Below are 27,832 nucleotides of genomic sequence, written 5' to 3'. Positions count from 1 at the left end.
GGCCCCAGCACCAGTGTTCTATCCCTAAACTGTACCTTTGTCTCCACAATTGGCCCAACCCTGGCACTCAGATAAGTCCCTTGTAACTGGTACCCCTGGTACCAAGGGCCCTGATGCCAGGGAAGGTCTCTAAGGGCTGCAGCATGTCTTGTGCCACCCTGGGGACCCCTCACTCAGCACATACACTGCTTGCCAGCTTGGGTGTGCTAGTGGGGAGAAAATGACTAAGTCGACATGGCACTCCCCTCAGAGTGCCATGCCAACCTCACACTGCCTTACAGCCCTAAGGCAGGGTGCACTATACTGCAGGTGAGGGCATAAGTGCATGAGCACTATGCCCCTACAGTATCTAAGCAAACCTTAGATATTGTAAGTGAAGGGTAGCCAATAAGAGTATATGGTCTGGGAGTCTGTCCAACACGAACTCCACAGCACCATAAGGGCTAGACTGAAAACTGTGAAGTTTGGTATCAAACTTCTCAGCACAATAAATGCACACTGATGCCAGTGTGCACTTTATTGTAAAAATACACCCAGAGGGCATCTTAGAGATGCCCCCTGAAAACATACCTGACTTCCAGTGTGGGCTGACTAGTTTTTGCCAGCCTGCCACACACCAGACATGTTGCTGGCCACAGAGGGAGAGTGCCTTTGTCCGGGAACAAAGCCTATACAGGGTGGAGGTGCTTCTCACCTCCCCCTGCAGGAACTGTAACACCTGGCGGTGAGCCTCAAAGGTTCACCCCGTTTGTTACAGCGACACAGGGCATCCCAGCTAGTGGAGATGCCAGCCCCTCCGGCCACTGCCCCCACTTTTGGCGGCAAGGCTAGAGGAGATAATGAGGAAAACAAGGAGGAGTCACTCCCCAGTCAGGACAGCCCCTAAGGTGTCCTGAGCTGAGGTGACTCTTACTTTTAGAAATCCTCCATCTTGCAGATGGAGGATTCCCCCAATAGGATTAGGGATGTGCCCCCCTCCCCACAGGGAGGAGGCACAAAGAGGGTGTAGCCAACCTCAGGGTCAGTAGCCATTGCCTACTGCCCTCCCATACCTAAACACACCACTAAATTGAGTATTTAGGGGCTCCCAGAACCGAGGAAGAGAGATTCCTGCAACCTAAAGAAGAAGAAGGACTGCTGATCTGAAGGCCTACAGTGAAGACGGAGACGACAACTGACTTGGCCCCAGCCCCACCGGCCTGTCTCCCTACTTCGAAGAAAACTGCAACAGCGAAGCATCCAACAGGGTCCAGCGACCTCTGAAGCATCAGTGGACTACCCTGCATCTAAAGGACCAAGACGCTCCGAGAACAGCGGCCCTGTTCAAGAAACTGCAACTTTTTGAAACAAAGAAGCAACTTTTAAAGACCACACATTTCCCACAGGAAGTGTCAGGCTTTCCACTCCGCACCCGGGGCCCCCGGCTCGACCTGCAGAAAATTAACACCACAGGGAGGACTCCCCGGCGACTGCAAGCCCAAGAGTAGCCAGAGTTGACCCCCCTGGGCCCCCACAGCGACGCCTGCAGAGGAAATCCAGAGGCCCCCCCGACCGCGACTGCCTGCTTCAAGGAACCCGATGCCTGGAAACCACACTGCATCTGCAGCCCCCAGGACTTGAAGGAACCGAACTCCAGTGCAGGAGCGACCTCCAGGTGACCCTCTGCCTAGCCCAGGTGGTGGCTACCCCGAGGAGCCCCCCCCCCCCTGTGCCTGCCCTCATTGTTGAAGAGACCCCCGGGTCTCCCCACTGTTTCCTATTGAAAACCCGACGCCTGTTTGCACTCTGCACCCGGCCGCCCCTGTGCCGCTGAGGGTGTACTTTCTGTGCCTGCTTGTGTCCCCCCCCGGTGCCCTACAAAACCCTCCTGGTCTGCCCTCCGAAGTCGCGGGTACTTACCTGCTGGCAGACTGGAACCGGGGCACCCCTATTTCCATTGAAGCCTATGGGTTTTGGGCACCATTTTGACCACTGCACCTGACCGGCCCTGAGCTGCTGGTGTGGTAACTTTGGGGTTGCCTTGAACCCCCAACGGTGGGCTAACTTGGACCCAACTTTGAACCCTGGAAGTATTGTACTTACCTGTGAACTTAACATTTACTTTCCTCCCCCAGGAACTGTTGATTTTTGCACTGTGTCCACTTTTAAAATAGCTTATTGCCATTTTTATCAAAACTGTACATGCTATTGTGATAATTCAAAGTTCCTAAAATACCTGAGTGAAATACCTTTCATTTAAAGTATTGATTGTAAATCTTGAACCTGTGGTTTTTAAAATAAACTAAGAAAATATATTTTTCTATATAAATACCTATTGGCCTGGAATTTGCCTTCGAGTGTGTGTTCCTCATTTATTGCCTGTGGGTGTACAACAAATGCTCAACACTACCCTCTGATAAGCCTACTGCTCGATCACACTACCACAAAACAAAGCATTAGAATTATCTCTTTTTGCCACTATTTTACCTCTAAGGGGAACCCCCTTGGACTCTGTGCACACTATTTCTTACTTTGAAATAGTATATACAGAGCCAACTTCCTACACCGGGCATATATGTAATCCGTCGGGTATTTATATAAAAAAAAAAAAAATGCTGTTCCTAATCTATAGCAAGGTTGCTCTTTTTAGATCTTGCCTACTGGCAGCTTATAGCTGTCTGGTGGTAAAAGCCTTTGTGTGCACAACACCAAAGCTTACAGTGGCCTTAGGATCAGCTCACAGCTTACCACTGACAAGAACGCCAGCTAATCTCATTTACTTGTTTCTTTTTCAATGGCTTTACGACCTCTTCTTCTTGCTGTCCCATTCTTCTGATGGGACGACTTGTGACCTTACGCTGCACATTTTAAGGGGACTACTTTTTCTATTAGCACTCCACGACAAGAAGTCTTTCCTTGCTTTGTCCCCCACATGCTGCTATTCCCACTCAAAAACTGCCCCCATGTGCGCTTCAAGTTGCACCCTATGCCACAACCCCGGCTTATCTATTGCACCCATCCAGTCCCATTTTTTCGTGCTCTACTTTTTTACGCCTCATTCTCTTTCTCCCTCTCCTCTTTCCACCACTGCTCAACATCCCTCCCCTAGTGTTCCTTAATTTTTATTTTTCCTATATTTCTGGAGGGGCCAGCAGATGCCATTTGCTGCTCCTGCACCCTGTTTTTGAAAAGAGCTTTCACATACATATAAATTATTTCTTTTTGATTGCTAATCCAAGTAACCTCCGCCCTTATGAACAGAAAACAAAAATATTAACAAAATGATGGCTGTGTCATGTTGCATGCGTGTGCAAGTACACTGACACATGTATGTGCATACGTCATCACACTGGGCCAGCATTTTAGTTTTGACAATTCTGTACAGCATCAAAAAAGCATTTGTGCTACTACTGCACTTCATCAACAAAAAGACTGGCATAGATAACAAGTTGAAAAGGCGCGATCAACTGGGTTTGTCCTAGCTACTTTCATTTTAGCTTGTAAGGCCCAACCACAACTAGCTTTGACAGCACCAACATCCTCCTTTTTATAGACAAAAATGAATACTGGGTGACTGCTTCAGAGCAACAGTTCCATGGCCTAGGATACCAACAGAAAAAAAACAACAAAAAAAACGGTAAACACTAATTGCCCTGTGAACCTAGTCAAAGATCTCACAAATGGAAAATACCTTTAAAGCTCTAGCTTGGGCATGGCTAAGAAGTGGGCTAAGATGGTTGCTTCGCTCGGCAGCTCTGCTCCAACATGGGAGAAACAGCAGCTATATAAGCATCCAAAGTGCCCGAGCCACCCCAAACTGGGTGAAGCAGTGGCAAAATACCTGCTGAACAGAACTCCAGCCCTAAACCTCATATATAGCGGGCTCGTCCTCGCCAACAGCAGCACTCCTGCACACATGGGAAGGCCAACTGGCACGCCTCCGACATGGAACAACACAACCACGCAACATGGTGAGAGGAGTAAGCCACATTGTTCAGTCACAAGAGGGATTCCCATTGCTTTTTTTGCACGTTTTCTGGCACTCATGAAAGAAATTTATCAACTTAAGGCACTTGGGAGCTACTCAAGTGTGGGCTATTTTTGGCTACATAATCTACTAGACAGTATGTAATGATGTGGCATACAAAAATAAGTGATCTCTACACCCAATTCTCGTCCTACTCAGAGGATCGAATCAGCAATCTAGACGCTAGAGAATCGTCACATGTGAAACAACTCAGAACTTTCAAGTCTAGCTCTTTTGCACTAAGCTAAGAAGTCACAGAAGTAGAAGAAAGGAAAAGGAGGGGCAACTTACAGACTTTCTGTTCTACCTGAAGGCTCAGACTCACACTCTTGTATCAAATTACTGTTATGGATTCCCCAAATGACTGGCCTATACTTTCACAAACATTTTTAACTGAAAAGAGTGCAGAGAGACCACCCTAATCCAAATAAGAAATTGCCAAAACCAACTGTGCGCTAACCACTGAAATTTCAACATATAGAACTAATTTTGAATCAAATGAGGAAAAATAATCATCTCCGTTGGAAAGGTCACAAAATTTACATTTCCCAAGATTTTGTTAAAGCAACAGTGGATATTAGGACAGCTTCTTTGCCCTACGACCAAGGGTGAGAGGCAATATCGTTGAATTTTCTTTTGCTTCTCAGTCAAAATAGCAAGCCTTATTGAATGGTGCCACGTGTATCTTCCTGGCCGATACAGAACTGAAAAAGTTTCTGGATGACAAATCGTAACATTGATTTCTTGAGTCACTCATATTTTAATTATTTGGTCTTCTCCTATTTGAAGACAACAATGTTCGTCTGACTCTCTTACCAATCTCTCAACTACTCTCTTAATGGCACGATTCCTCTCCTTTTGTGGGTGTCTAATTTGTTCACTTAATGCCCTCAAAGCAGGTGCTATAAGGTTATGCAGAGTTTGCTATTTTACTGGCTGCAAATGTGCATTTACTATAACCACTGCTTGCTGGTAAACATGTTTTTATGTACATACAGTTCAAAGGATCTTTCCTGTGTATCTTGTCCTCTCTTCCATGCTAGTTCCATTTGCGGGGGTGAGAGAGGGGAAAAAGGAGGGTAAATCAGGGGTGTTGGGGTTAGATAAGGTATCTCCTTATAGCAAAGGATTAGGGGGAAACCTTTCTTCAGTTTTGTTGAAGCCTGTGGATTTCACGACAATTTGGCTCTAATTCCTTCTGTTTTGTTTTCTCTTCTCTCTTACTGCTCACCATTTTTGGAGATGTTTACTGTTTTATGGTTTGGTATAGTTGGTTCACCTATACAACATACCCACTCTCTCTAATATTTGGAGGAACATTCATTATCTGGTGCTTTCTGATGCTCGCTGTAGAGCCTTTGTTCCGAACAACTCCTTCACTACCTCTTATTACACAAACACATTGAACTCACTAAATACAGTCTCAACACACTCTCACTTAACACCAAAGGTCTCAACCACCCCGTGAAATGGCACGAAATATCTGACATTCTCAATAAATTAAAGGGTGTATCTTTCTACTACACGAGACTAAGCTCCATGAGAGGGAAGTGACATCTTTTAAGAGTTGATAGATAAGCAACGTGGCTTTTTCTCCTGTTTTGGCTGAAAAACATGGTGTCTTAAAATTTAGTCACCAAAATGTTCACTATCTTTATAATACATAGCAAATCCGACAAGGAAGGTAGATGGACTATCTCCAAAAATGAATAAAGAGGGGAAATCCTCTTATGTCACTAATGTTTCTGCTACGAATAGGGACATCAAAGTTTTTGGAAAGAGCATTCCTTGAATAGGACTTTTATCCCTGATGAGACTCTGACCCTTTGCAGAGGGGGATTTCAATCTTCCTATGAATTATACAACTGACAGATCCCTTAAAAGTAACTTTAGGCCTCCTAAAGCACACACAGCCATTCAAAATGTATGCTCAAGGTTTCATTTAAAAGATGCACGGAGACCTCAACTCCCAGGCACACTAGATTGTACATTTTTCTATCAACTACAATTTTCCCACTCCAGAAAGGATTACTTACGGATTTCTGGCTCTCACACTCAACACATCAACTTCACTCATATCGAGCCAAGATTTGTATCGGACAATTCCTGAATCACACTGTTGCTTACATTGGGTGCTACTTCAACCAAATGTAATCTCTGGAGCCTGAATGATAAGGTCAATACAAATAGTGAATATAAGGCTAAAATCAGCAACAAAATTTTCAATTTCCTAGAGGCATATACAATCACGGATATCTCCTATCATACCAGATGGGAAGTACTGAAAGCGACTGTCAGAGGCACACTTATTAACATTAGATCCTTCATGAATAAATGAACTAATGAATCACTACATAAAATGGGGGGGGGGGTGGGGGGGGGGGGGGGAGGAAATCACTGGAACTTTAATTGAGACAAGATGTGACTAATACACAGTCAATTTAACTAACAAAAAGTACTCATATAGTAGGTTACTGAGTAAGAAGGCAGGTGACTGGGTGAAAAACAAAGGTATTTGCTTGAGTGAAGCGGATAGAGTGGGCAAAATGTTGGCTGTTTATTTAAAATTAAATGTAAATAAGTCCCCAATTACGAGTATAAGAGATTTGGATGGTACAATTCACACAAAGTCTGAACGTATAGCAGACCTTTTTAAAAACTTCTCCATGAACCTCTACAATGCTCAACAATTTGACATTGAACACTGTACTGAATTCCTAACGAGACTAGTATTACCAATTGTCACTGAAAAGGAGAAACTCTTCCCGACCCCTTTACTATGAGGAAATTTGGTCAGTTACAAAAAGACTAAAAAGCTCCAGGCCCTGGGTCCCGACGCATATGTGCATCCTTTTATAAACATTTTTGGTATAATCTGGATGTCAGTCTGTTAGACTTGCACCATTCATTCTTCTCCTCAGGTGTCATAACCAGTTCTCGGGCTAAAGCCATTATTACCATAATCCCAAAAGAAGGAAAGGATCTGTAGCTCCTGAAAAATTACAGACCAATATTGGTGATTAATATAAATTGTAAAATCCAAGCTAAAGCCCTACCACACGCCTAGATAAATTAATTCAGAAATTAATTCACCCCACTGAAGTGGAATTCATTAAAAATATGCTATAAACAACACTAGACTATTTTGACACATTACTGAGAAAGCATCTCAGCTAATCTCCCCCACAGTAGCAATAGCTCTTAATGCTGAAAAGGCACTTGACAAAGTTTCTTGGCCTTTTCTCAAAGCTGTCCTTACAAAATTTGACCTAAGAGAGAAATTTAGCAAAATGGGGACAGCTCTATATACCCACCGTAGAGCAAGAGTAAGACTTTATGGCAACATCTCACATAATTTTGACTGAAAACAGGTACAAGGCAAGGTTGCCCGCTCTCACCATCACTTTTAGTAACTGAACTCCTTCTACCAGCCAAAAGAGATAATGACAGGATTGCAGGGGTACAATTCGGTACCCTTACTGTAAAAGCGTATGCAGATGACATACTCATTTTTACTGAACAGGCTGAGGCACCCATCCAGGACTTCTCCTAAACTATCGACTCCTTTTGCAAAAGTATCAGAGTATACTTTATTTAAAGATAAATCTGAAGTAATGGCTTTGAACATGCCTGATGATAGAGAAGGTATAGGTTCCTCTGGCCTCTATTGGCAAACTAATTTTTTTAAAAGTACCTTGGTATTGATTTTAATGATGATTTGAAGGAATCCAATGAACACAAACTAAATAATTTTGCTACTGAAACGTCAAAGATCTCAGAAAGCTGGTCCTCTAAATTTTTACCTTGGTGGTGGAGAATGAAATCTATTACAATTATGATTACTCCCATGATTAACTATTTGATCGCTACGATTCCAAAGGATGACAATATATTAGACAATCTTTTTAACAAATTTCTTTTGAATAACAAAAGACAACAAATCCCTTTGGGAAAAAAAAATAAGATTACCCCAAAATTTAGGAGGTGTTAGACTAGCGGACTTCTCACTATATAACAAAGACTTTCGCTTTAAACAGTTCTAAATGGCTACATCCATCGCATCAATACTCATGAATACGGTTGGAAGTCGAACGCCGGATCTGAAAAAACTCCAACTTAATTTATTTTCTAACTACCTCTAATGTGCTTCCTTCCCATATTGCTGACATATTTCACCATTCAAAAAAATTAATTCGAACTCTAATTTGTCTGCCTTCTAAAATAATATTTGTATCAAACTAGATTTTCCATGTATTTTCTGGCTGAGTTGGACATTACCTGGTATATTTACCATTAACCAGCTTCACACCCAACACTCTCCAGAAACCTTTGCAAATTTACAATCTAAATACCTATTACACAAAATGTAATTTTATCAATCTGTTAAATTGAAAACATCCATTACTAAACGGAACATCATTTACTGCTCCTTCTAGTTTGGACCGGATATCCTTACACAGTTGTAGCGGTCATTTTGTCTCCAGGCTTTACTCCCTCCTTGTCCCCAAGACCTAAGTTAAGGATACCAGTCCAATCAAAAGGGAACGAGATTCTGATTTCACTTATACCTCTCGTAAATAGCAAGAGATTTGGTCTTTGAGTTCTAAATCCAAGATCACACCTCCCTTATCTCAAACTAAATTTAATTTTCCACACAGAACTTTGTGGACACCACAATGTATGTACAATATGAAGTTAAAAGATGACCCGTAATGCTGGAATTGTCATTTCACGACTGGAGGTCTCTCCCATGTTTTTCTATTGTCAGCTACTTAGGCAGTACTGGTTACAAATATTTAGGTTTATTGAGGATGTCCTACAAATCAAAACTACCTTCTGTTTCTCGTACCTTGTTCTGGGCCCTCATGATGCACAACTAACAAGCCCGAATGAGAAATATCTTCTCAACCTCCTCCTGACAAGTAGTTCTAAAACCATACTAAGTAACTGAAAAACTTCAAATGAGATTTCTTTTTAAGCCTGGAAGAACTCTTGATTTTCACAAGAGGAGCTGATACTATCACACTCTAACAATCTTCATGGAGACACTGCAACAGACCGATTTGGGAAAAAGTAGACTTACCTTAATCAAGACAAGCACTCATAAAAACTAGATATTTCTTTACTAATCTTGTATAGTGAATATTGCTCATCCTTAGTAACTCACTGCACAACACCACCCTCCAGTTCTCTCCATTTCTCACTTTTCTGTTATTATCTTTCTCTAACGTTTCTCTGTGGTGCTTTTCTATGCGCTTTTTGTACTGCTTATCCAGCTGTAATATCAATGGCTGTGTGTGCTTGGACTTCGAGGTTTCCTAACATTTAAATGGCTTGACTGCATTTTCTGAAACCAATAAAGTATTTTTAAATTAAAAAGATCAAGCTCACAAGATGCACAAAGGCTGAGCTGAATTATTACAGTGCAATACAAATACACAGAATGTTGGGCAACTAGTACGCTTTTTTTTTTTTTAATGGGAGAACCTCCATAAGAAAGCAAAACCGGTACCAGGATACAAAGGAACGGGGGACATCACACAAGGTACATTTAAAAGATAATGCTGCCCAAATAAAAAAAATTAAAAAAATAAAATAAAAAAATAAACACACATCTACGTCTATACAGCTTCTTTAATCAACCTAAACAACCAACCAACTAAAACCGATAATCTAGGATTACACACACCACCAAATAAGCATCCAGACATTAAAATCAACTTAAAATCACTCTCAGAAAAACAATCAAGAGTGCCTGCCCATTATTTATGCAAACTTTGAAGCCATCTAGGTGATATGTGTAATGATGGTGATTGGGATCTTGAAGATTTTTTCCAACATCAACTGCATGATTTAACATTGAAGGCTTCAACATTGAGTGAGGAGGTATCAACGTTGAGAAAGGTGTCTTCGGCATCAATAATTGTTTCGTCTGTGATCATCAACGGTCTTTTAAACTGGAATGCTGTTAATGTCAAACGTTGTTCCAACAGCAAACAAGTGAGTAACTTGCTTGTGTTCTATGTCGTACTCTTCAACCTTATACTCAACGCCATCCACGAGTGATGCCTCTTCCTCTAATGACTCCTCTCCTTGGATCTTCCTCTACAGGAGTTCTTGTAGTGGGAGGAAGGCACTCTGGAATTAACTTCCCCATAGCCTCATGATGATTCAGCAGCCATCTCCTACTGCTTTTCTTTAAGTTCATGCGGCCTGATCTTGTGTCCATCTTTAAAAATTATTTGGGGGAGTTTCTGGCATTGCCTGCATGAAGATCTTCAGGAAGACAATGAACACAGACCTGTGAGGATAGGTTTGTGTCTTCGTTTCACCACAAGAAGGGCACATAACAAAAAGGGAAGGCATTCTGTGAGGAAAACAAATCTTTTCCTGTCACAAAAAGGTGTACAAATACTTGAAGTCTATAAAGACACTCGAAACAAGTTTTTAGAACGATTTTCTCTCGTTTTAGCCAAAAAGGCAGAGGTCAGTGCCCCAGGATCCTGTTTCCAGGAGCCAGAAAAAATGACTGACATGTCACCTGTGGGGCATGATCAGATGCTAGGTGTGCCATGAGGTTCTTAAAAGGCACAGTGCCAGTTTTGTTCTCTAAGCTTTCCCTTGCAGCCTATTGGGTAACTTTATACTTCATTCTCTTTTCACGTTTTCTTTTTAAAAAAAGGTTTGTGAACAATTTTTCTGTGGTTACTCATCTTTTTCAGTGGCTTATAATAATAATCATAAGTGCCTTCATTTTTTAAATAAAAATAAAATTAAATGTGGCTATCTTTTGCCTTTTTTTTTATAGGCTGGAAATATCTGCTTATATGACTATATATATATATTTTGTTTTTTAAGTGCTTAGGGATCTCGGCACATTGGCAGGATTATTCAGTGCTTATGACTATTGATGATATGCACTGGAAGAGAAATCTGAATTTGTGTTAACCAACTGGCAACACAAGACAAGGGCTATGTTTTCTTTTTAACTTTAGAAAATACTCCAAACACACAAGATTAAAAGTAGTGTGCACTGTTCTCCAAGTGCACATCATGTATAAGGTGCCTGCTAGACATACCTACCTATGTCCATACTCACATAAATAGATATAACACACACACACACACACACACACACACACACACACACACACACACACACACACACACACACACACACACACACACACACACACACACACACACACACACACACACACACACACACACACACACACACACACACACACACACACACACACACACACACACACACACACACACACATATGGTCATTGTTTACCTCCCCCCAAAAAAGGAAGCAGTTTTTCTTAGCAGGCATAATAAGTTCATAGGAACTTGCTGTTATGTACAGCATTCCTTCAGGACAGACGGATACTGACGAATGATATTCTTCTCTTGTTTAGATGAACAATATCGAACAAATGAGACTTCTCTGCTTCCTGCACAGAAGATGTGTGTGTCAAAGACTGCTACTGGAGTATCAGGGGCAGTGTGCCAATTCCTTTATAATAATAATTTTAAAAAAAGATGCATCTTCAGTGGGGTCAGCTTTACTGTTTTGCCTGTTAAGAGGCTTTTAGTATGAAGATAAAGGGGACCTCAGGATCATTGATCGGAACTTTTGAAATCTTTATTAGGGGCAGCCTTCATGTCCAGTCTCCTGAAGATATTCTTCCATCAAAAAGGAATTTCAAGTCAAAAAGAAAAAACCTGAAGCTCTGCCACAGACGGTACTGAAGTCATGGTCAGCATTAGGGCACTGCTTGACGAATCTTCACAAAATTTTCCAAACGTATACTTTGCAAAGTTCAGCTTCTGTCTTTAAAGTTTCGGGGTGATCTATTAAGGGGGTGGGGGGAGAAAAGTTGGGTGTCCAAAAACACTTTACCCCCATTAAAGGCACAGACCTTTAAACTAAGCATTGGGGTCGGAGTCCAGCTGGCTTTTTTTTTTTTTTTTAAATAATATGTTTTTGATTTTTAATTGTACACAAATATGTCATTGTAAGTATATCCAACATCAAAACAAACGGTCCCTCATTCTCTCTTTCAGTCAATTTCTCCTACTCCCACTCACTCAGACACTCACGCACCCACTCAGATCCTCATGCACTCACAGCCCCAGTCAGACCCTCACAAACACACCTACTCAGTCTGTCACACACCCACTCACATACCCACTGCCACTCTCATGCGCCCACTCAACGACCCACGCACACTGAAGCACCCACTACAATACTGATGTACGCACTCTCACACCCAGACAGATTCTGACAGCCACTCACCCCCCAGATACGCCCTTTCACACCTATTCTCACACCCAGAGAGGACGGACAACGCCCGCCACGTATGGCCAAAGGGAAATGCACAGCATGGGGTTGGATGGTTATGGAGGTTGACCCCCAAGGTCTGGCTGCAGGCCCAGTGTACACAGGTGAAGGGACGTTATAGTTAGGAAACAGAATTTAAAAAACATAGAAATTCACTGGGGAAAAAAAAACAAAGGTTACAGGGAAGTTCTAGTGAGGCTCACATTTTAAACGTACAACACCTCAGAAATTTGCCAGTTATCTCAACTAACTATAACTCCTGCCCTAAGGTAATTATAACTCACACCCTCGCCATGCACTGGTAATTACCCACAAATTATGGAGCTTAGGAAATCTTTGATAACATCATTGCTAATATTAATAATAATGTAATAGTTGCAGTAACATTTTTACTTGAGATAACTATAACAGATGAATTTCTATGGTTTTGCACGTCTAAAATGTAAGCCCAACTATAAAGTCCCTGTAACCAGTTTTTTTAAGTGTGTGTGTGTATATATATATATATATATATATATATATATATATATACACACACAAAATATATATACACACACACACACACATATATATATATATATATATACACACACATATATATATATATATACACACATATATATATATATACATATACATACATACCTTAACCTTTTCAGATTTGTATTTGCTTTTTAATCAGATTGTTCGTTTTGTTTGTTATTGCACATTACCACATACCATGAGGGAGCCCATGATGCCTGAGCCAATCTACTGAGCGTGAGTGAGCGATTTCGCAAATAAATATGTAACCTTTCTGAATCAAGATTATCTGGTCTTTGTGGGAGGTCAGTCACAGCTAACTGCAAGACTTTGGGCAACATAATCAAAAAAGTTAAAACATTGCCGATTCCATCCAATAAAAAAAAAACACAGCAAACAAATATGCACAACAGTTTGTCATACTCCCAACTCCCATCCTTAAAATTATATTCAAACTCCATTTATCTTCCACTGCGTTTTCAAATCTCTCCTTCATTCTAGTTTGAGGAGACACTAAATAAATAATTCACCCAAGCCTCTAAGTGCTCAGAGTCACAAATTTAACACAAGTAAAGAAATTAGAGACCTGTACCAAATGAGGGTCATTAAAGACCTGAATGATGCCCCAAGGAGACAGAGTACAGAATCTTTAGTTGACATTCATGGAATGGTTTTTCAACAATTAATTGTTAAAGTGTTGAAACTGAAGACAGCTAATCACAGTCAAGCATTAACCTCTTAGCTGCTAGGCCTTTTCCCCCCCCAGTGCTGAGCTCTTTTTTGGCTATATGGGGTAGTTTGCGCTTAGGCCTTCATAACTTTTTGTCCACATAAGCTATCCACGCCAAATTTGCGTCCTTTTTTTCCAACATCCTAGGGATTCTAATGGTACCCAGAGTTTGTGGTTTCCCCTGGAGGAGACCAAGAAAATAGCCAAAATACAGTGAAAATGTCTTTTTTTCCCCAAAAAAATGGGGGAAAAAAGAGCTGCCGAAGAAGGCTTGTGTTTTTTTCCCTGAAAATGCCATCAACAAAGGGTTTCTGGTGCTGAAATCACTATCTTCCCACCTTTCAGGAACGGGCAGACTTGAATCAGAAAACCACATTTTAGAACACAAATTTGGCATTTTACTGGGACATACCCCATGTTTACTATTTTTGGTGCTTTCATCCTCCTTCCAGTTAGTGACAGGAATGGGTGTGAAACCAATGCTGGATCCCGGAAAGCTAAACATTTCTGAAAACTAGACAACATTCTGAATTCAGCAAGGGGTCATTTGTGTAGATCCTATAAGGTTTTCCTACAGAAAATAACAGCTGAAATAAAAAAATATTGAAATTGAGCTGAAAACAAAAGCCATTTTTCTTTATGTTTTACTCTGTAACTTTTTCCTGCGATGTCAGATTTCTGAAAGCAATATACCGTTTTGGTTGCGGGGATATAAAGGGCTTGTAGGTTCATCAAGAACCCTAGGTACCCAGAGCCAATAAATGAGCTGCACCCTGCAGTTGATTTTCATTCTATACTGGGTATACAGCAATTCAATAGCTGAAATATGAAGAGTGAAAAATAGGTATCAAGAAAATCTTTTCATTTCCAAAATGGGCTCAAGATAAGGTTTTGAGGAGCAGTGGTTATTTGCACATCTCTGAATTCCGGGTGCCCATACTAGCATGTGAATTGCAGGGCATTTCTCAAATAGACGTCTTTTTTTTTTTTACACACACCCTTATATTTGGAAGGAAAAAATGTAGAGAAAGATAAGGGGCAATAACACTTGTTTTGCTATTCTATGTTCCCCCAAGTCTCCCGATAGAAATGATACCTCACTTGTGTGGGTAGGCCTAGCGCCCGCAACAGGAAATGCCCCAAAACACAACGTGGACACATCCCATTTTTTTGACAGAAAACAGAGCTGTTTTTTGCAAAGTGCCTAGCTGTGGATTTTGGCCTCTAGCTCAGCCGGCACCTAGGGAAACCTACCAAACCAGTGCATTTTTGAAAACTAGAGACCTAGGGGAATCCAAGATGGGGTGACTTGTGGGGCTCTGACCAGGTTCTTTTACCCAGAATCCTTTGCAAACCTCAAAATTTGGCTAAAGAAACACGTTTTCCTCACATTATGGTGACAGAAAGTTCTGGAATCTGAGGAGCCATAAATTTCCTTCCACCCAGAGTTCCCCCAAGTCTCCCGATAAAAATGATACCTCACTTGTGTGGGTAGGCCTAGCGCCCGCGACAGGAAATGCCCCAAAACACAACGTGGACATATCACATTGTTTCATAGAAAACAGTGCCTACCTGTGGATTTTGGCCTCTAGCTCAGCCGGCACCTGGGGAAACCTAGCAAACCAGCGCATTTTTGAAAACTAGAAACCCAGGGGAATCCAAGATGAGGTGACCTGTGGGGCTCTGACCAGGTTCTGTTACCCAGAATCCTTTGCAAACCTCAAAATCTGGCTAAAATAACACATTTTCCTCACATTTCGGTGACAGAAAGTTCTGGAATCTGAGAGGAGCCACAAATTTCCTTCCACCCAGCGTTCCCCCAAGTCTCCCGATAAATATGATACCTCACTTGTGTGGGTAGGCCTGGTGCCCGCGACAGGAATAGATCACACAACGGTCAATGTTGGTCATTACGTGAGGCAGCTGTTGACCCTGGGGTGATCCATTCCTGACGCAGGCACTAGGTGTAGTCACTCAAGTGGTGTAGTGTTTTTATCAGGACAGGTGAGGAGTCACTGGGTGGTAGGAATTTTGTGGATCCCAGCATGTTCCTGTAGTTTGTGTGACAGAAATGCGAGAAAAATAGAGTTTTTATTCAACATTTCAGCTTTGCAGGGTATTCTGGGCAAGAAAACTTTGGGGAATCCACACAAGTCACACCTCTGTGGACTCCCCCGAATGTCTAGTTTCCAGAAATGTTTGGGTTTAGTGTGTTTCTCTATATGGCCGCCGAATCCAGGACCAAAACCACAGGTGCCTGCCTTACAAAACCAGTTTGTTTTGCCATAGATAATTTTGATGTCTCCACAATACGATTTGGGTGGTGGAATTTGGGGCTGAATTAAATTGGGGAGCTCCCAAGAGAGCACTCTCTCTCTCTGCTTGCTGCCGCATTCACCTGCTCTCTGGGTTGGGCTAACCTACTATTACCCAGTTGCACAAACAGCTTGCGAAGGGACAGCAGGACTGTCATCATCTCCCTCATAATGTACTGGAAGAGGAGTTATCGAATGGGACTCCTCCGACTGACAAATCACTGAGTCTGCACCATTGTCCTATCCCTCAGATGCTGTCTCAGTCTCTGATCCTATGTCAGAGAGGTCCTCTATAACCTGAGTGCAGGCAGCAGTCATCCATCAAGATGCCATCTCTGCTATTGGCTAAACTGTTGCTCTAAAACACTAGCCTACGTAGACAGTCACAAAATCGATGGTGTGTGTGAGATACGTGCAACAGTAGAGGCCACCTTACCTGCGCTTCTTCCCTCAATCAGCACGTTCTTTCAAGACACTCAAAAAACACCTTGTCACATACCATTCGTCACAGTCTTTAGCACCTCCTGCGGCCAAGTCCAACAATCACTATTGGTGCTCCCACTCCCTCCTCCTCGGATTTTCTCATTACCACCCAGCAAAAGTGCCCTTCATCTCTCCATAGCCGCCCTCCACCCCGCACATACATTTCATTTGTATTATAGCGCAGGTAATGGCTGACTTTACTAATGTACTCAGCTATTTACATAAAATACAGATTTGCTCTTTGCAGTAGGCATATAAACCTTCTGCGCTTCTTTATGGCACTAAAACTGCCCCTAGACAAGTCTGACCATATATATATATATATATATATATATATATATATATATATATATATATAACAGCCAACCACCTGAAACTCAACTCAAGCAAAACTGAAATAATCCTCTTTGGCCCACACAAAAAAACACCTGGGACCCCTCATGGTGGCCCCACCATGCTAGGCCCTGCACTCACCCCCGCCAACCACGCACGCAACCTTGGCATCATCCTAGACTCCTCCCTCTCGATGACCCAACAAATCAACGCTCTCACCTCCTCATGCTTCAACACACTCCGTATACTGAAAAAAAACATTCAAATGGATCCCCACAGAGACTAGAAAAACTGTCACTCACGCACTCATCAGCAGCAGACTTGATTACAGAACTCAAGCTGTGCTGCGATCGGGGGCCAGGAAACACTTTCAGGAAGGCCTCGTAAGAAAGGGGAGAGTCTCCCCTTTCTTACGAGGCCTTCCCGAACGTGGGGAAGGCCGTTATCCCCATTGAAGTAGGAAGCGGCCGCAAGGCTGCTTCCTGCTTCGTTGGGGAAAACAACTTTGTAACGTCAGCACGCCTCACGGCGCGCGGACGTCACAAAGGGGCAGGGGGGGGGGGGGTTGGGGGAGACACGGAAGCTTCCGTGTCTCCCTGTGAAAGGAAAAAAATAAATAAATAAATCACCGAGGATTTATTAATACCCTCCCTGGTGTCGGCCACTGGTAGTGACCCACACCAGGGAGGTAGTGCGGGCGTCGGCCAGTGGCCGTCGCCCGCATTGAAGGGGTTAATCATGACATACTTTCTTAAATAAACAATATACCTAAGAGCAAGGAAACATCCTGATAATAAGAAAACATAATTTAGAACAAAAGCCAAACAGTTAAAGATGAAACTATAATTGAAACAATGGAACCACTTTGTTAACTGCTAGAAAACTGTATGCCTATGTAGTACTATTAAAATAACTTTGTGTAGACTACTACATAAACTAGATATGGCTGATACATTAATAATGGTGGTTAATGTACACCCTTACATGTTTTTTCTTCTTCATCTTCACTGTCAGAAAGGATTGCAGATTTCCTTTTCACAACCTTCTTCTCCTCACCATCACTATCAGACATTTTTCGAGTCTTTGGCCCCTCATCCTCACTTTCATCTTTCTCACTATCAGAGCTGTTTTGTTTTTTTCTTTTAGTATTGCTGTGAGAAGTAATTTTTTTCTTTTTCCCAAAATCAATGTCACTGTCATCTTCATCAGACTCTAGTTTTCTTTTTTTGCGCTTGGGAATAGCCTCATCATCAGAGTCACTTGCTTGGTGATTTGTAGGCTCTTCAACTTCAGAGCCAGCTTCAGGTCCCTTTTGGGGGCTGTCATTCTCAGAGTCACTCACAGGATGTTTTGGGGGACCTTCATTGTCAGAGTCAGTCAGAGGACTCTGTGGGGGGCCGTCATTGTCCGACTCAGTGAGAGGACTCTTGGGTGGACCTTCGTTGTCAGAGTCATTAGGAAAACTTTTTGCAGGAACCTCACTGCTCGCATCTTTCACAGGCCGCTTTGGTGAACCCTCATTGTCAGATACTTTCTTGGGACGCCTTGCCATACCCTCATCATCCGAGTCACTCAAAGGGTGCTTTGCAGGTGTCTCACTGTCAGAGCGAATTTGGGGACTTTTAGGGGGATCCTCATTTTCAGAGTCACTCTGAGCATGCCTAGTGGACTCCTCATTGTCAGAGTCACTTAACGGATGTTTATTGCTAGTGTCCATTAATGGCTCCTTTGTTGTGGCCTCATTTTCCGAATCACTTGCTAGGTTATTAGGTGGATTTTCATTTTCAGAATCACTCAATGGATGCTTTTTGGGGCTCTCATGCTCAGAGTCACTTGAATGGCCATTTGTTTTTGATTCATTAGGAGAGTCATTAGCAAGCTCCTTTTTGGGACCCTCATTATCAGAGTCATTACCTTGCCGATGAGGGACATGTTCATTTTCAGAATCACTATCAGACTGTTTTGGAGGAACCTCATTATCTGAGTCACTTTCTATTTGCCTGGAAACAACCTCATTCTCAGAGCCACTTGCATTATTTTTTAGTTCTTCAGTCTCAGAATCACTGGCATTGTGATTTTGGGGCTCATCATTTTCAGAACCACTAGCTTTGTGAATCTGGAGCACCTCATCGTCAGAGTCACTGGCATTGTTTGTTTGTGGTTCATCTTCAGAGTCACTGTTGTTGCGAGTTTGTGGTTCCTCATTTTCAGAGTCACTGGCATTATGAACAGGAGCTTCATCCTTTTCCGAATCGCTATCCTTCTGCTTCTGAACATCTTCATGTCCATCATCCTCGGAGTCACTGGAGTTGCGATTTGAAGGTTCATCATTTTCCGAGTCGCTATCACCACCTTGCTTCTTTAAAACATTATCATCGTCACTATGATCGCTCTGCCAAAAAAAAAATATATATATAAATAAGCAAATTAGGTTGAACATAGAATACAAAGAACAGGAAGTAGGTTTGTGAAAAATGATAAAAGGTTTTTGGGAGTCTGGTTTTTAAAGCTTGCCGAAAACAAGGATTATATTTTTACAACCAAGTATCAGGTACTGTCAATCCAATTTCATTTAACTGATTTGGTTGACAAGCACACCACCAAAGAAATAGAGTTAATGTGATATCTACACTAAATCAATTAAGACATGATGGACTGAATAAAATCTGTGTAGAATCAGGTTAGAGCGGAACAGTCTATGGTAGTCAATGAAAAATGCATCATCAATACTTAATGATCGGCATCCTATAAAACTGTGTGTAGTAAGCAGACATACTTTGTGATGCAGATGAAAATGTTATTTGATGCTTCAGAATACTCTTATCAAGTAGAAGCGAAATTGGTAATTCCAGATGGAAAATGCATTCCCTTACAGTAAAAACACAGAAAACCTCTTTATTGGACTGTTCACTAATTCGTTAGGCAACATAGGTGTACCATCTATGCAAGTGATAGGTCATGACTAACTTCATATCCCAGCATAGGTACGCTGCTTTTATGTAGTCTAAGTAGTAATGTGCCTATATCAAAAAAAAGATATGAGATGGATGTGCACCCTCTGAGTAAACATTCCATAGCAAAATCTGTGAATCCAATCAGCAGTCAGGCCAAAATTAAGAAGTCACTCAAACTCTAGGAAGGTACTCATGGTGGGTTTACTTCTCAAATCTCCATCTTAATCAGTTTAATTATTCAAAGCATCAGTACACCAGATTGTATCTTCAAAAATATTAACCCCGCTTCAGAACAACTAATACTGATACCATTTTACATCAAAACAGAAATACAAGTATTACAGTCTGTAGGAAGTTGGCTCTGTATGCACTATTTCAAAGTAAGGAATAGTATGCACAGAGTCCAAGGGTTCCCCTTAGAGGTAAGATAGTGGCAAAAAGAGATAATACTAATGCTCTATTTTGTGGTAGTGTGGTCGAGCAGTAGGCTTATCCAAGGAGTAGTGTTAAGCACTTGTTGTACATACACATAGACAATAAATGAGGTACACACACTCAGAGACAAATCCAGCCAATAGGTTTTTATATAGAAAAATATCTTTTCTTAGTTTATTTTAAGAACCACAGGTTCACATTCTACATGTAATATCTCATTCGAAAGGTATTGCAGGTAAGTACTTTAGGAACTTCAAATCATCAAAATTGCATGTATACTTTTCAAGTTATTCACAAATAGCTGTTTTAAAAGTGGACACAGTGCAATTTTCACAGTTCCTAGGGGAGGTAAGTATTTGTTAGGTTAACCAGGTAAGTAAGACACTTACAGGGCTTAGTTCTTGGTCCAAGGTAGCCCACCGTTGGGGGTTCAGAGCAACCCCAAAGTCACCACACCAGCAGCTCAGGGCCGGTCAGGTGCAGAGTTCAAAGTGGTGCCCAAAACACATAGGCTAGAATGGAGAGAAGGGGGTGCCCCGGTTCCGGTCTGCTTGCAGGTAAGTACCCGCGTCTTCGGAGGGCAGACCAGGGGGGTTTTGTAGGGCACCGGGGGGGACACAAGCCCACACAGAAATTTCACCCTCAGCAGCGCGGGGGCGGCCGGGTGCAGTGTAGAAACAAGCGTCGGGTTTGTAATGGAAGTCAATGGGAGATCTAGGGATCTCTTCAGCGCTGCAGGCAGGCAAGGGGGGGGTTCCTCGGGGAAACCTCCACTTGGTCAAGGGAGAGGGACTCCTGGGGGTCACTCCTCCAGTGAAAGTCCGGTCCTTCAGGTCCTGGGGGCTGCGGGTGCAGGGTCTCTCCCAGGCGTCGGGACTTAGGATTCAAAGAGTCGCGGTCAGGGGAAGTCTCGGGATTCCCTCTGCAGGCGGCGCTGTGGGGGCTCAGGGGGGACAGGTTTTGGTACTCACAGTATCAGAGTAGTCCTGGGGTCCCTCCTGAGGTGTCGGATCTCCACCAGCCGAGTCGGGGTCGCCGGGTGCAGTGTTGCAAGTCTCACGCTTCTTGCGGGGAGCTTGCAGGGTTCTTTCAAGGCTGCTGGAAACAAAGTTGCAGCCTTTCTTGGAGCAGGTCCGCTGTCCTCGGGAGTTTCTCGTCTTTTCGAAGCCGGGGCAGTCCTCAGAGGATGTCGAGGTCGCTGGTCCCTTTGGAAGGCGTCGCTGGAGCAGGATCTTTGGAAGGCAGGAGACAGGCCGGTGAGTTTCTGGAGCCAAGGCAGTTGTCGTCTTCTGGTCTTCCTCTGCAGGGGTTTTCAGCTAGGCAGTCCTTCTTCTTGTAGTTGCAGGAATCTAATTTTCTAGGGTTCAGGGTAGCCCTTAAATACTAAATTTAAGGGCGTGTTTAGGTCTGGGGGGTTAGTAGCCAATGGCTACTAGCCCTGAGGGTGGGTACACCCTCTTTGTGCCTCCTCCCAAGGGGAGGGGGTCACAATCCTAACCCTATTGGGGGAATCCTCCATCTGCAAGATGGAGGATTTCTAAAAGTTAGAGTCACTTCAGCTCAGGACACCTTAGGGGCTGTCCTGACTGGCCAGTGACTCCTCCTTGTTTTTCTCATTATTTTCTCCGGCCTTGCCGCCAAAAGTGGGGCCTGGCCGGAGGGGGCGGGCAACTCCACTAGCTGGAGTGTCCTGCTGGGTTGGCACAAAGGAGGTGAGCCTTTGAGGCTCACCGCCAGGTGTGACAATTCCTGCCTGGGGGAGGTGTTAGCATCTCCACCCAGTGCAGGCTTTGTTACTGGCCTCAGAGTGACAAAGGCACTCTCCCCATGGGGCCAGCAACATGTCTCGGTTTGTGGCAGGCTGCTAAAACTAGTCAGCCTACACAGATAGTCGGTTAAGTTTCAGGGGGTACCTCTAAGGTGCCCTCTGGGGTGTATTTTACAATAAAATGTACACTGGCATCAGTGTGCATTTATTGTGCTGAGAAGTTTGATACCAAACTTCCCAGTTTTCAGTGTAGCCATTATGGTGCTGTGGAGTTCGTGTTTGACAAACTCCCAGACCATATACTCTTATGGCTACCCTGCACTTACAATGTCTAAGGTTTTGTTTAGACACTGTAGGGGTACCATGCTCATGCACTGGTACCCTCACCTATGGTATAGTGCACCCTGCCTTAGGGCTGTAAGGCCTGCTAGAGGGGTGTCCTATCTATACTGCATAGGCAGTGAGAGGCTGGCATGGCACCCTGAGGGGAGTGCCATGTCGACTTACTCGTTTTGTCCTCACTAGCACACACAAGCTGGCAAGCAGAGTGTCTGTGCTGAGTGAGAGGTCTCCAGGGTGGCATAAGACATGCTGCAGCCCTTAGAGACCTTCCTTGGCATCAGGGCCCTTGGTACTAGAAGTACCAGTTACAAGGGACTTATCTGGATGCCAGGGTCTGCCAATTGTGGATACAAAAGTACAGGTTAGGGAAAGAACACTGGTGCTGGGGCCTGGTTAGCAGGCCTCAGCACACTTTCAATTGTAAACATAGCATCAGCAAAGGCAAAAAGTCAGGGGGCAACCATGCCAAGGAGGCATTTCCTTACACAGCCCCCCCCCCAAACGAAAGAGGATGAGACTAACCTTTCCCAAGAGAGTCTTCATTTTCTAAGTGGAAGAACCTGGAAAGGCCATCTGCATTGGCATGGGCAGTCCCAGGTCTGTGTTCCACTAAAAAGTCCATTCCCTGTAGGGAGATGGACCACCTCAACAGTTTAGGATTTTCACCTTTCATTTGCATCAGCCATTTGAGAGGTCTGTGGTCAGTTTGAACTAGGAAGTGAGTCCCAAAGAGGTATGGTCTCAGCTTCTTCAGGGACCAAACCACAGCAAAGGCCTCCCTCTCAATGGCACTCCAACGCTGCTCCATGGGGAGTAACCTCCTGCTAATGAAAGCAACAGGCTGGTCAAGGCCATCATCATTTGTTTGGGACAAAACTGCCCCTATCCCATGTTCAGAGGCATCAGTCTGCACAATGAACTGCTTAGAATAATCTGGAGCTTTTAGAACTGGTGCTGAGCACATTGCCTGTCCCAGGGTGTCAAAGGCCTGTTGGCATTCCACAGTCCAGTTCACTTTCTTGGGCATTTTCTTGGAGGTGAGTTCAGTGAGGGCTGTCACAATGGATCCATATCCCTTCACAAACCTCCTGTAATACCCAGTCAAGCCAAGGAATGCCCTGACTTGAGTCTGGGTTTTTGGAGCTACCCAGTCCAGAATAGTCTGGATCTTGGGTTGGAGTGGCTGAACTTGGCCTCCACCTACAAGGTGTCCCAAGTAAACCACAGTTCCCTGCCCTATCTGGCATTTGGATGCCTTGATAGAGAGGCCTGCAGATTGCAGAGCCTTCAAAACCTTCTTCAGGTGGACCAGGTGATCCTGCCAGGTGGAGCTAAAGACAGCAATATCATCAAGATAAGCTGTGCTAAAGGATTCCAAGCCAGCAAGGACTTGATTCACCAACCTTTGGAAGGTGGCAGGGGCATTCTTTAAACCAAAGGGCATAACAGTAAACTGATAATGCCCATCAGGTGTGGAGAATGCTGTTTTCTCTTTTGCTCCAGGTGCCATTTTTATTTGCCAGTACCCTGCTGTCAAGTCAAAGGTACTTAAGAATTTGGCAGCACCTAATTTATCTATGAGCTCATCAGCTCTAGGAATTGGATGAGCATCTGTCTTGGTGACAGAATTGAGCCCTCTGTAGTCCACACAAAACCTCATCTCTTTCTTTCCATCTGTGGTGTGAGGTTTGGGGACTAAGACCACTGGGCTAGCCCAGGGGCTGTCAGAGCGCTCAATTACTCCCAATTCCAGCATCTTGTGGACTTCCACCTTGATGCTTTCCTTAACATGGTCAGACTGTCTAAAGATTTTGTTCTTGACAGGCATGCTGTCTCCTGTGTCCACATCATGGGTACACAGGTGTGTCTGACCAGGGGTTAAGGAGAAGAGTTCAGGAAACTGTTGTAGGACTCTCCTACAATCAGCTTGCTGTTGGCCAGAGAGGGTGTCTGAGTAGATCACTCCATCTACTGAGCCATCTTTTGGGTCTGATGACAGAAGATCAGGGAGAGGTTCACTCTCTGCCTCCTGATCCTCATCTGTTACCATCAACAGATTTACATCAGCCCTGTCATGGAAGAGCTTAAGGCGGTTCACATGGATCACCCTCTTGGGGCTCCTGCTTGTGCCCAGGTCCACCAGGTAGGTGACCTGACTCTTCCTTTCTAGTACTGGGTAAGGGCCACTCCATTTGTCCTGGAGTGCCCTGGGAGCCACAGGCTCCAGAACCCAGACTTTCTGCCCTGGTTGGAACTCAACCAGTGCAGCCTTTTGGTCATACCAAAACTTCTGGAGCTGTTGGCTGGCCTCAAGGTTTTTGGTTGCCTTTTCCATGTACTCTGCCATTCTAGAGCGAAGGCCAAGTACATAGTCCACTATGTCCTGTTTAGGCTCATGGAGAGGTCTCTCCCAGCCTTCTTTAACAAGGGCAAGTGGTCCCCTTACAGGATGACCAAACAGAAGTTCAAAGGGTGAGAATCCTACTCCCTTCTGTGGCACCTCTCTGTAAGCGAAAAGCAGGCATGGCAAGAGGACATCCCATCTCCTTTTGAGTTTTTCTGGGAGCCCCATGATCATGCCCTTTAATGTCTTGTTGAATCTCTCAACTAAGCCATTAGTTTGTGGATGGTATGGTGTAGTGAATTTATAAGTCACCCCACACTCATTCCACATGTGCTTTAGGTATGCTGACATGAAGTTGGTACCTCTGTCAGACACCACCTCCTTAGGGAAACCCACTCTGGTAAAGATACCAATGAGGGCCTTGGCTACTGCAGGGGCAGTAGTCGACCTAAGGGGAATAGCTTCAGGATACCTGGTAGCATGATCCACTACTACCAGGATATACATATTTCCTGAGGCTGTGGGGGGTTCCAGTGGACCAACTATGTCCACACCCACTCTTTCAAAGGGAACCCCCACCACTGGAAGTGGAATGAGGGGGGCCTTTGGATGTCCACCTGTCTTACCACTGGCTTGACAGGTGGGGCAGGAGAGGCAAAACTCCTTAACCATGTTGGACATATTGGGCCAGTGAAGTGGTTGACTAACCTCTCCCACGTCTTGGTTTGTCCCAAATGTCCAGCAAGGGGAATGTCATGGGCCAATGTTAGGATGAACTTCCTGAACAGCTGAGGCACTACCACTCTCCTAGTGGCACCAGGTTTGGGGTCTCTGGCCTCAGTGTACAGGAGTCCATCTTCCCAATAGACCCTATGCGTTCCATTTTTCTTGCCTTTGGACTCTTCAGCAGCTTGCTGCCTAAGGCCTTCAAGAGAGGGACAGGTTTCTTGTCCCTTACACAGCTCCTCCCTTGAGGGTCCCCCTGGGCCTAAGAGCTCAACCTGATAAGGTTCAAGCTCCAAAGGCTCAGTTCCCTCAGAGGGCAGAACTTCTTCCTGAGAAGAGAGGTTCCCTTTCTTTTGCTGTGTTGTAGTTGGTTTCCCAACTGACTTTCCTGTTCTCTTGGTAGGCTGGGCCATTCTTCCAGACTCCAGCTCTACTTGTTCACCCTGTGCCTTGCATTGTGCTCTTGTTTTCACACACACCAGTTCAGGGATACCCAGCATTGCTGCATGGGTTTTTAGTTCTACCTCAGCCCATGCTGAGGACTCCAGGTCATTTCCAAGCAGACAGTCCACTGGGATATTTGAGGAGACCACCACCTGTTTCAGGCCATTGACCCCTCCCCATTCTAAAGTAACCATTGCCATGGGATGTACTTTTCTCTGATTGTCAGCGTTGGTGACTGTGTAAGTTTTTCCAGTCAGGTATTGGCCAGGGGGAACCAGTTTCTCTGTCACCATGGTGACACTGGCACCTGTATCCCTCAGGCCCTCTATTCTAGTCCCATTAATTAAGAGTTGCTGTCTGTATTTTTGCATGTTAGGCGGCCAGACAGCTAGTGTGGCTAAATCCACCCCACCCTCAGAAACTAGAATAGCTTCAGTGTGGACCCTGATTTGCTCTGGGCACACTGTTGATCCCACTTGGAGACTAGCCATACCAGTGTTACCTGGATGGGAGTTTGGAGTGGAACCTTTCTTGGGACAGGCCTTGTCTCCAGTTTGGTGTCCATGCTGTTTACAGCTATGACACCAGGCCTTTTTGGGATCAAAGTTTTTACCCTTGTACCCATTGTTTTGTGAAGAGGCTCTGGGCCCACCCTCCTGTGCAGGTTTTTGGGGGCCTGTAGAAGACTCTTTACTATTTTTAGTTTTGGCTGTCTCATCACCCTTCCCCTGGGGAGTCTTTGTGACCCCTTTCTTTTGGTCACCCCCTGTTGAAGTCTTGGACACCCTTGTCTTGACCCAATGGTCCGCCTTCTTTCCCAATTCTTGGGGAGAAATTGGTCCTAGGTCTACCAGATGCTGATGCAGTTTATCATTGAAACAATTACTTAACAGGTGTTCTTTCACAAATAAATTGTACAGCCCATCATAATTACTTACACCACTGCCTTGAATCCAACCATCTAGTGTTTTCACTGAGTAGTCAACAAAGTCAACCCAGGTCTGGCTCGAGGATTTTTGAGCCCCCCTGAACCTAATCCTGTACTCCTCAGTGGAGAATCCAAAGCCCTCAATCAGGGTACCCTTCATGAGGTCATAAGATTCTGCATCTTTTCCAGAGAGTGTGAGGAGTCTATCCCTACACTTTCCAGTGAACATTTCCCAAAGGAGAGCACCCCAGTGAGATCTGTTCACTTTTCTGGTTACACAAGCCCTCTCAAAAGCTGTGAACCACTTGGTGATGTCATCACCATCTTCATATTTTGTCACAATCCCTTTGGGGATTTTTAACATGTCAGGAGAATCTCTGACCCTATTTATATTGCTGCCACCATTGATGGGTCCTAGGCCCATCTCTTGTCTTTCCCTTTCTATGGCTAGGAGCTGTCTCTCTAAAGCCAATCTTTTGGCCATCCTGGCTAACAGGAGGTCATCTTCACTGAGAGCATCCTCAGTGATTTCAGAAATGTGGGACCCTCCTGTGAGGGACTCACTATTTCTGACTAACACAGTTGGAGACAGGACTTGAGGGGTCCTGTTCTCCCTATTTAGGACTGGAGGAGGGACATTGGCCTCCAAGTCACTAATTTCTTCCTCTGTGATGTCATCATCAGAGGGGTTGGCTTTTTCAAACTCTGCCAACAGCTCCTGGAGCTGAATTTTGGTAGGTCTGGAGCCAATGGTTATTTTTTTGATATTACAGAGAGACCTTAGCTCCCTCATCTTAAGATGGAGGTAAGGTGTGGTGTCGAGTTCCACCACATTCATCTCTGTATCAGACATTATTTTGCTAAAAGTTGGAAGACTTTTTAAAGAATCTAAAACTGTTTCTAGAATCTAATTTCAAACCTTTAACAAACTTTTAAACTCTAAAAGACAATGCTAAACAGGGACTTAACACACAAGGCCCTAGCAGGACTTTTAAGAATTTAGAAAAATTTCAAATTGCAAAAATGAATTTCTAATGACAATTTTGGAATTTGTCGTGTGATCAGGTATTGGCTGAGTAGTCCAGCAAATGCAAAGTCTTGTACCCCACCGCTGATCCACCAATGTAGGAAGTTGGCTCTGTATGCACT

General features: G+C 43.9%; 1 protein-coding gene across 4 annotated transcripts in view; it reads right to left on the bottom strand.

Annotated features, from left to right (window-relative positions):
• IWS1 (interacts with SUPT6H, CTD assembly factor 1) overlaps window positions 1-27,832 on the bottom strand; it is a 301,618-nt gene that overhangs the window by 213,835 nt on the left and 59,951 nt on the right. For all 4 annotated transcript variants that reach the window (XM_069213754.1, XM_069213755.1, XM_069213757.1 and 1 more), the window contains exon 3: window positions 17,727-19,134. In XM_069213754.1, coding sequence (XP_069069855.1) covers window positions 17,727-19,134 — 1,408 coding nt within the window. The remainder of the gene's footprint in view (window positions 1-17,726; window positions 19,135-27,832) is intronic.

The sequence above is a fragment of the Pleurodeles waltl genome, chromosome 11 (genome assembly GCF_031143425.1).
Source record: "Pleurodeles waltl isolate 20211129_DDA chromosome 11, aPleWal1.hap1.20221129, whole genome shotgun sequence".
Lineage (NCBI taxonomy): Eukaryota > Metazoa > Chordata > Amphibia > Caudata > Salamandridae > Pleurodeles > Pleurodeles waltl.
This window is presented reverse-complemented; position numbering and strand designations above follow the sequence as displayed.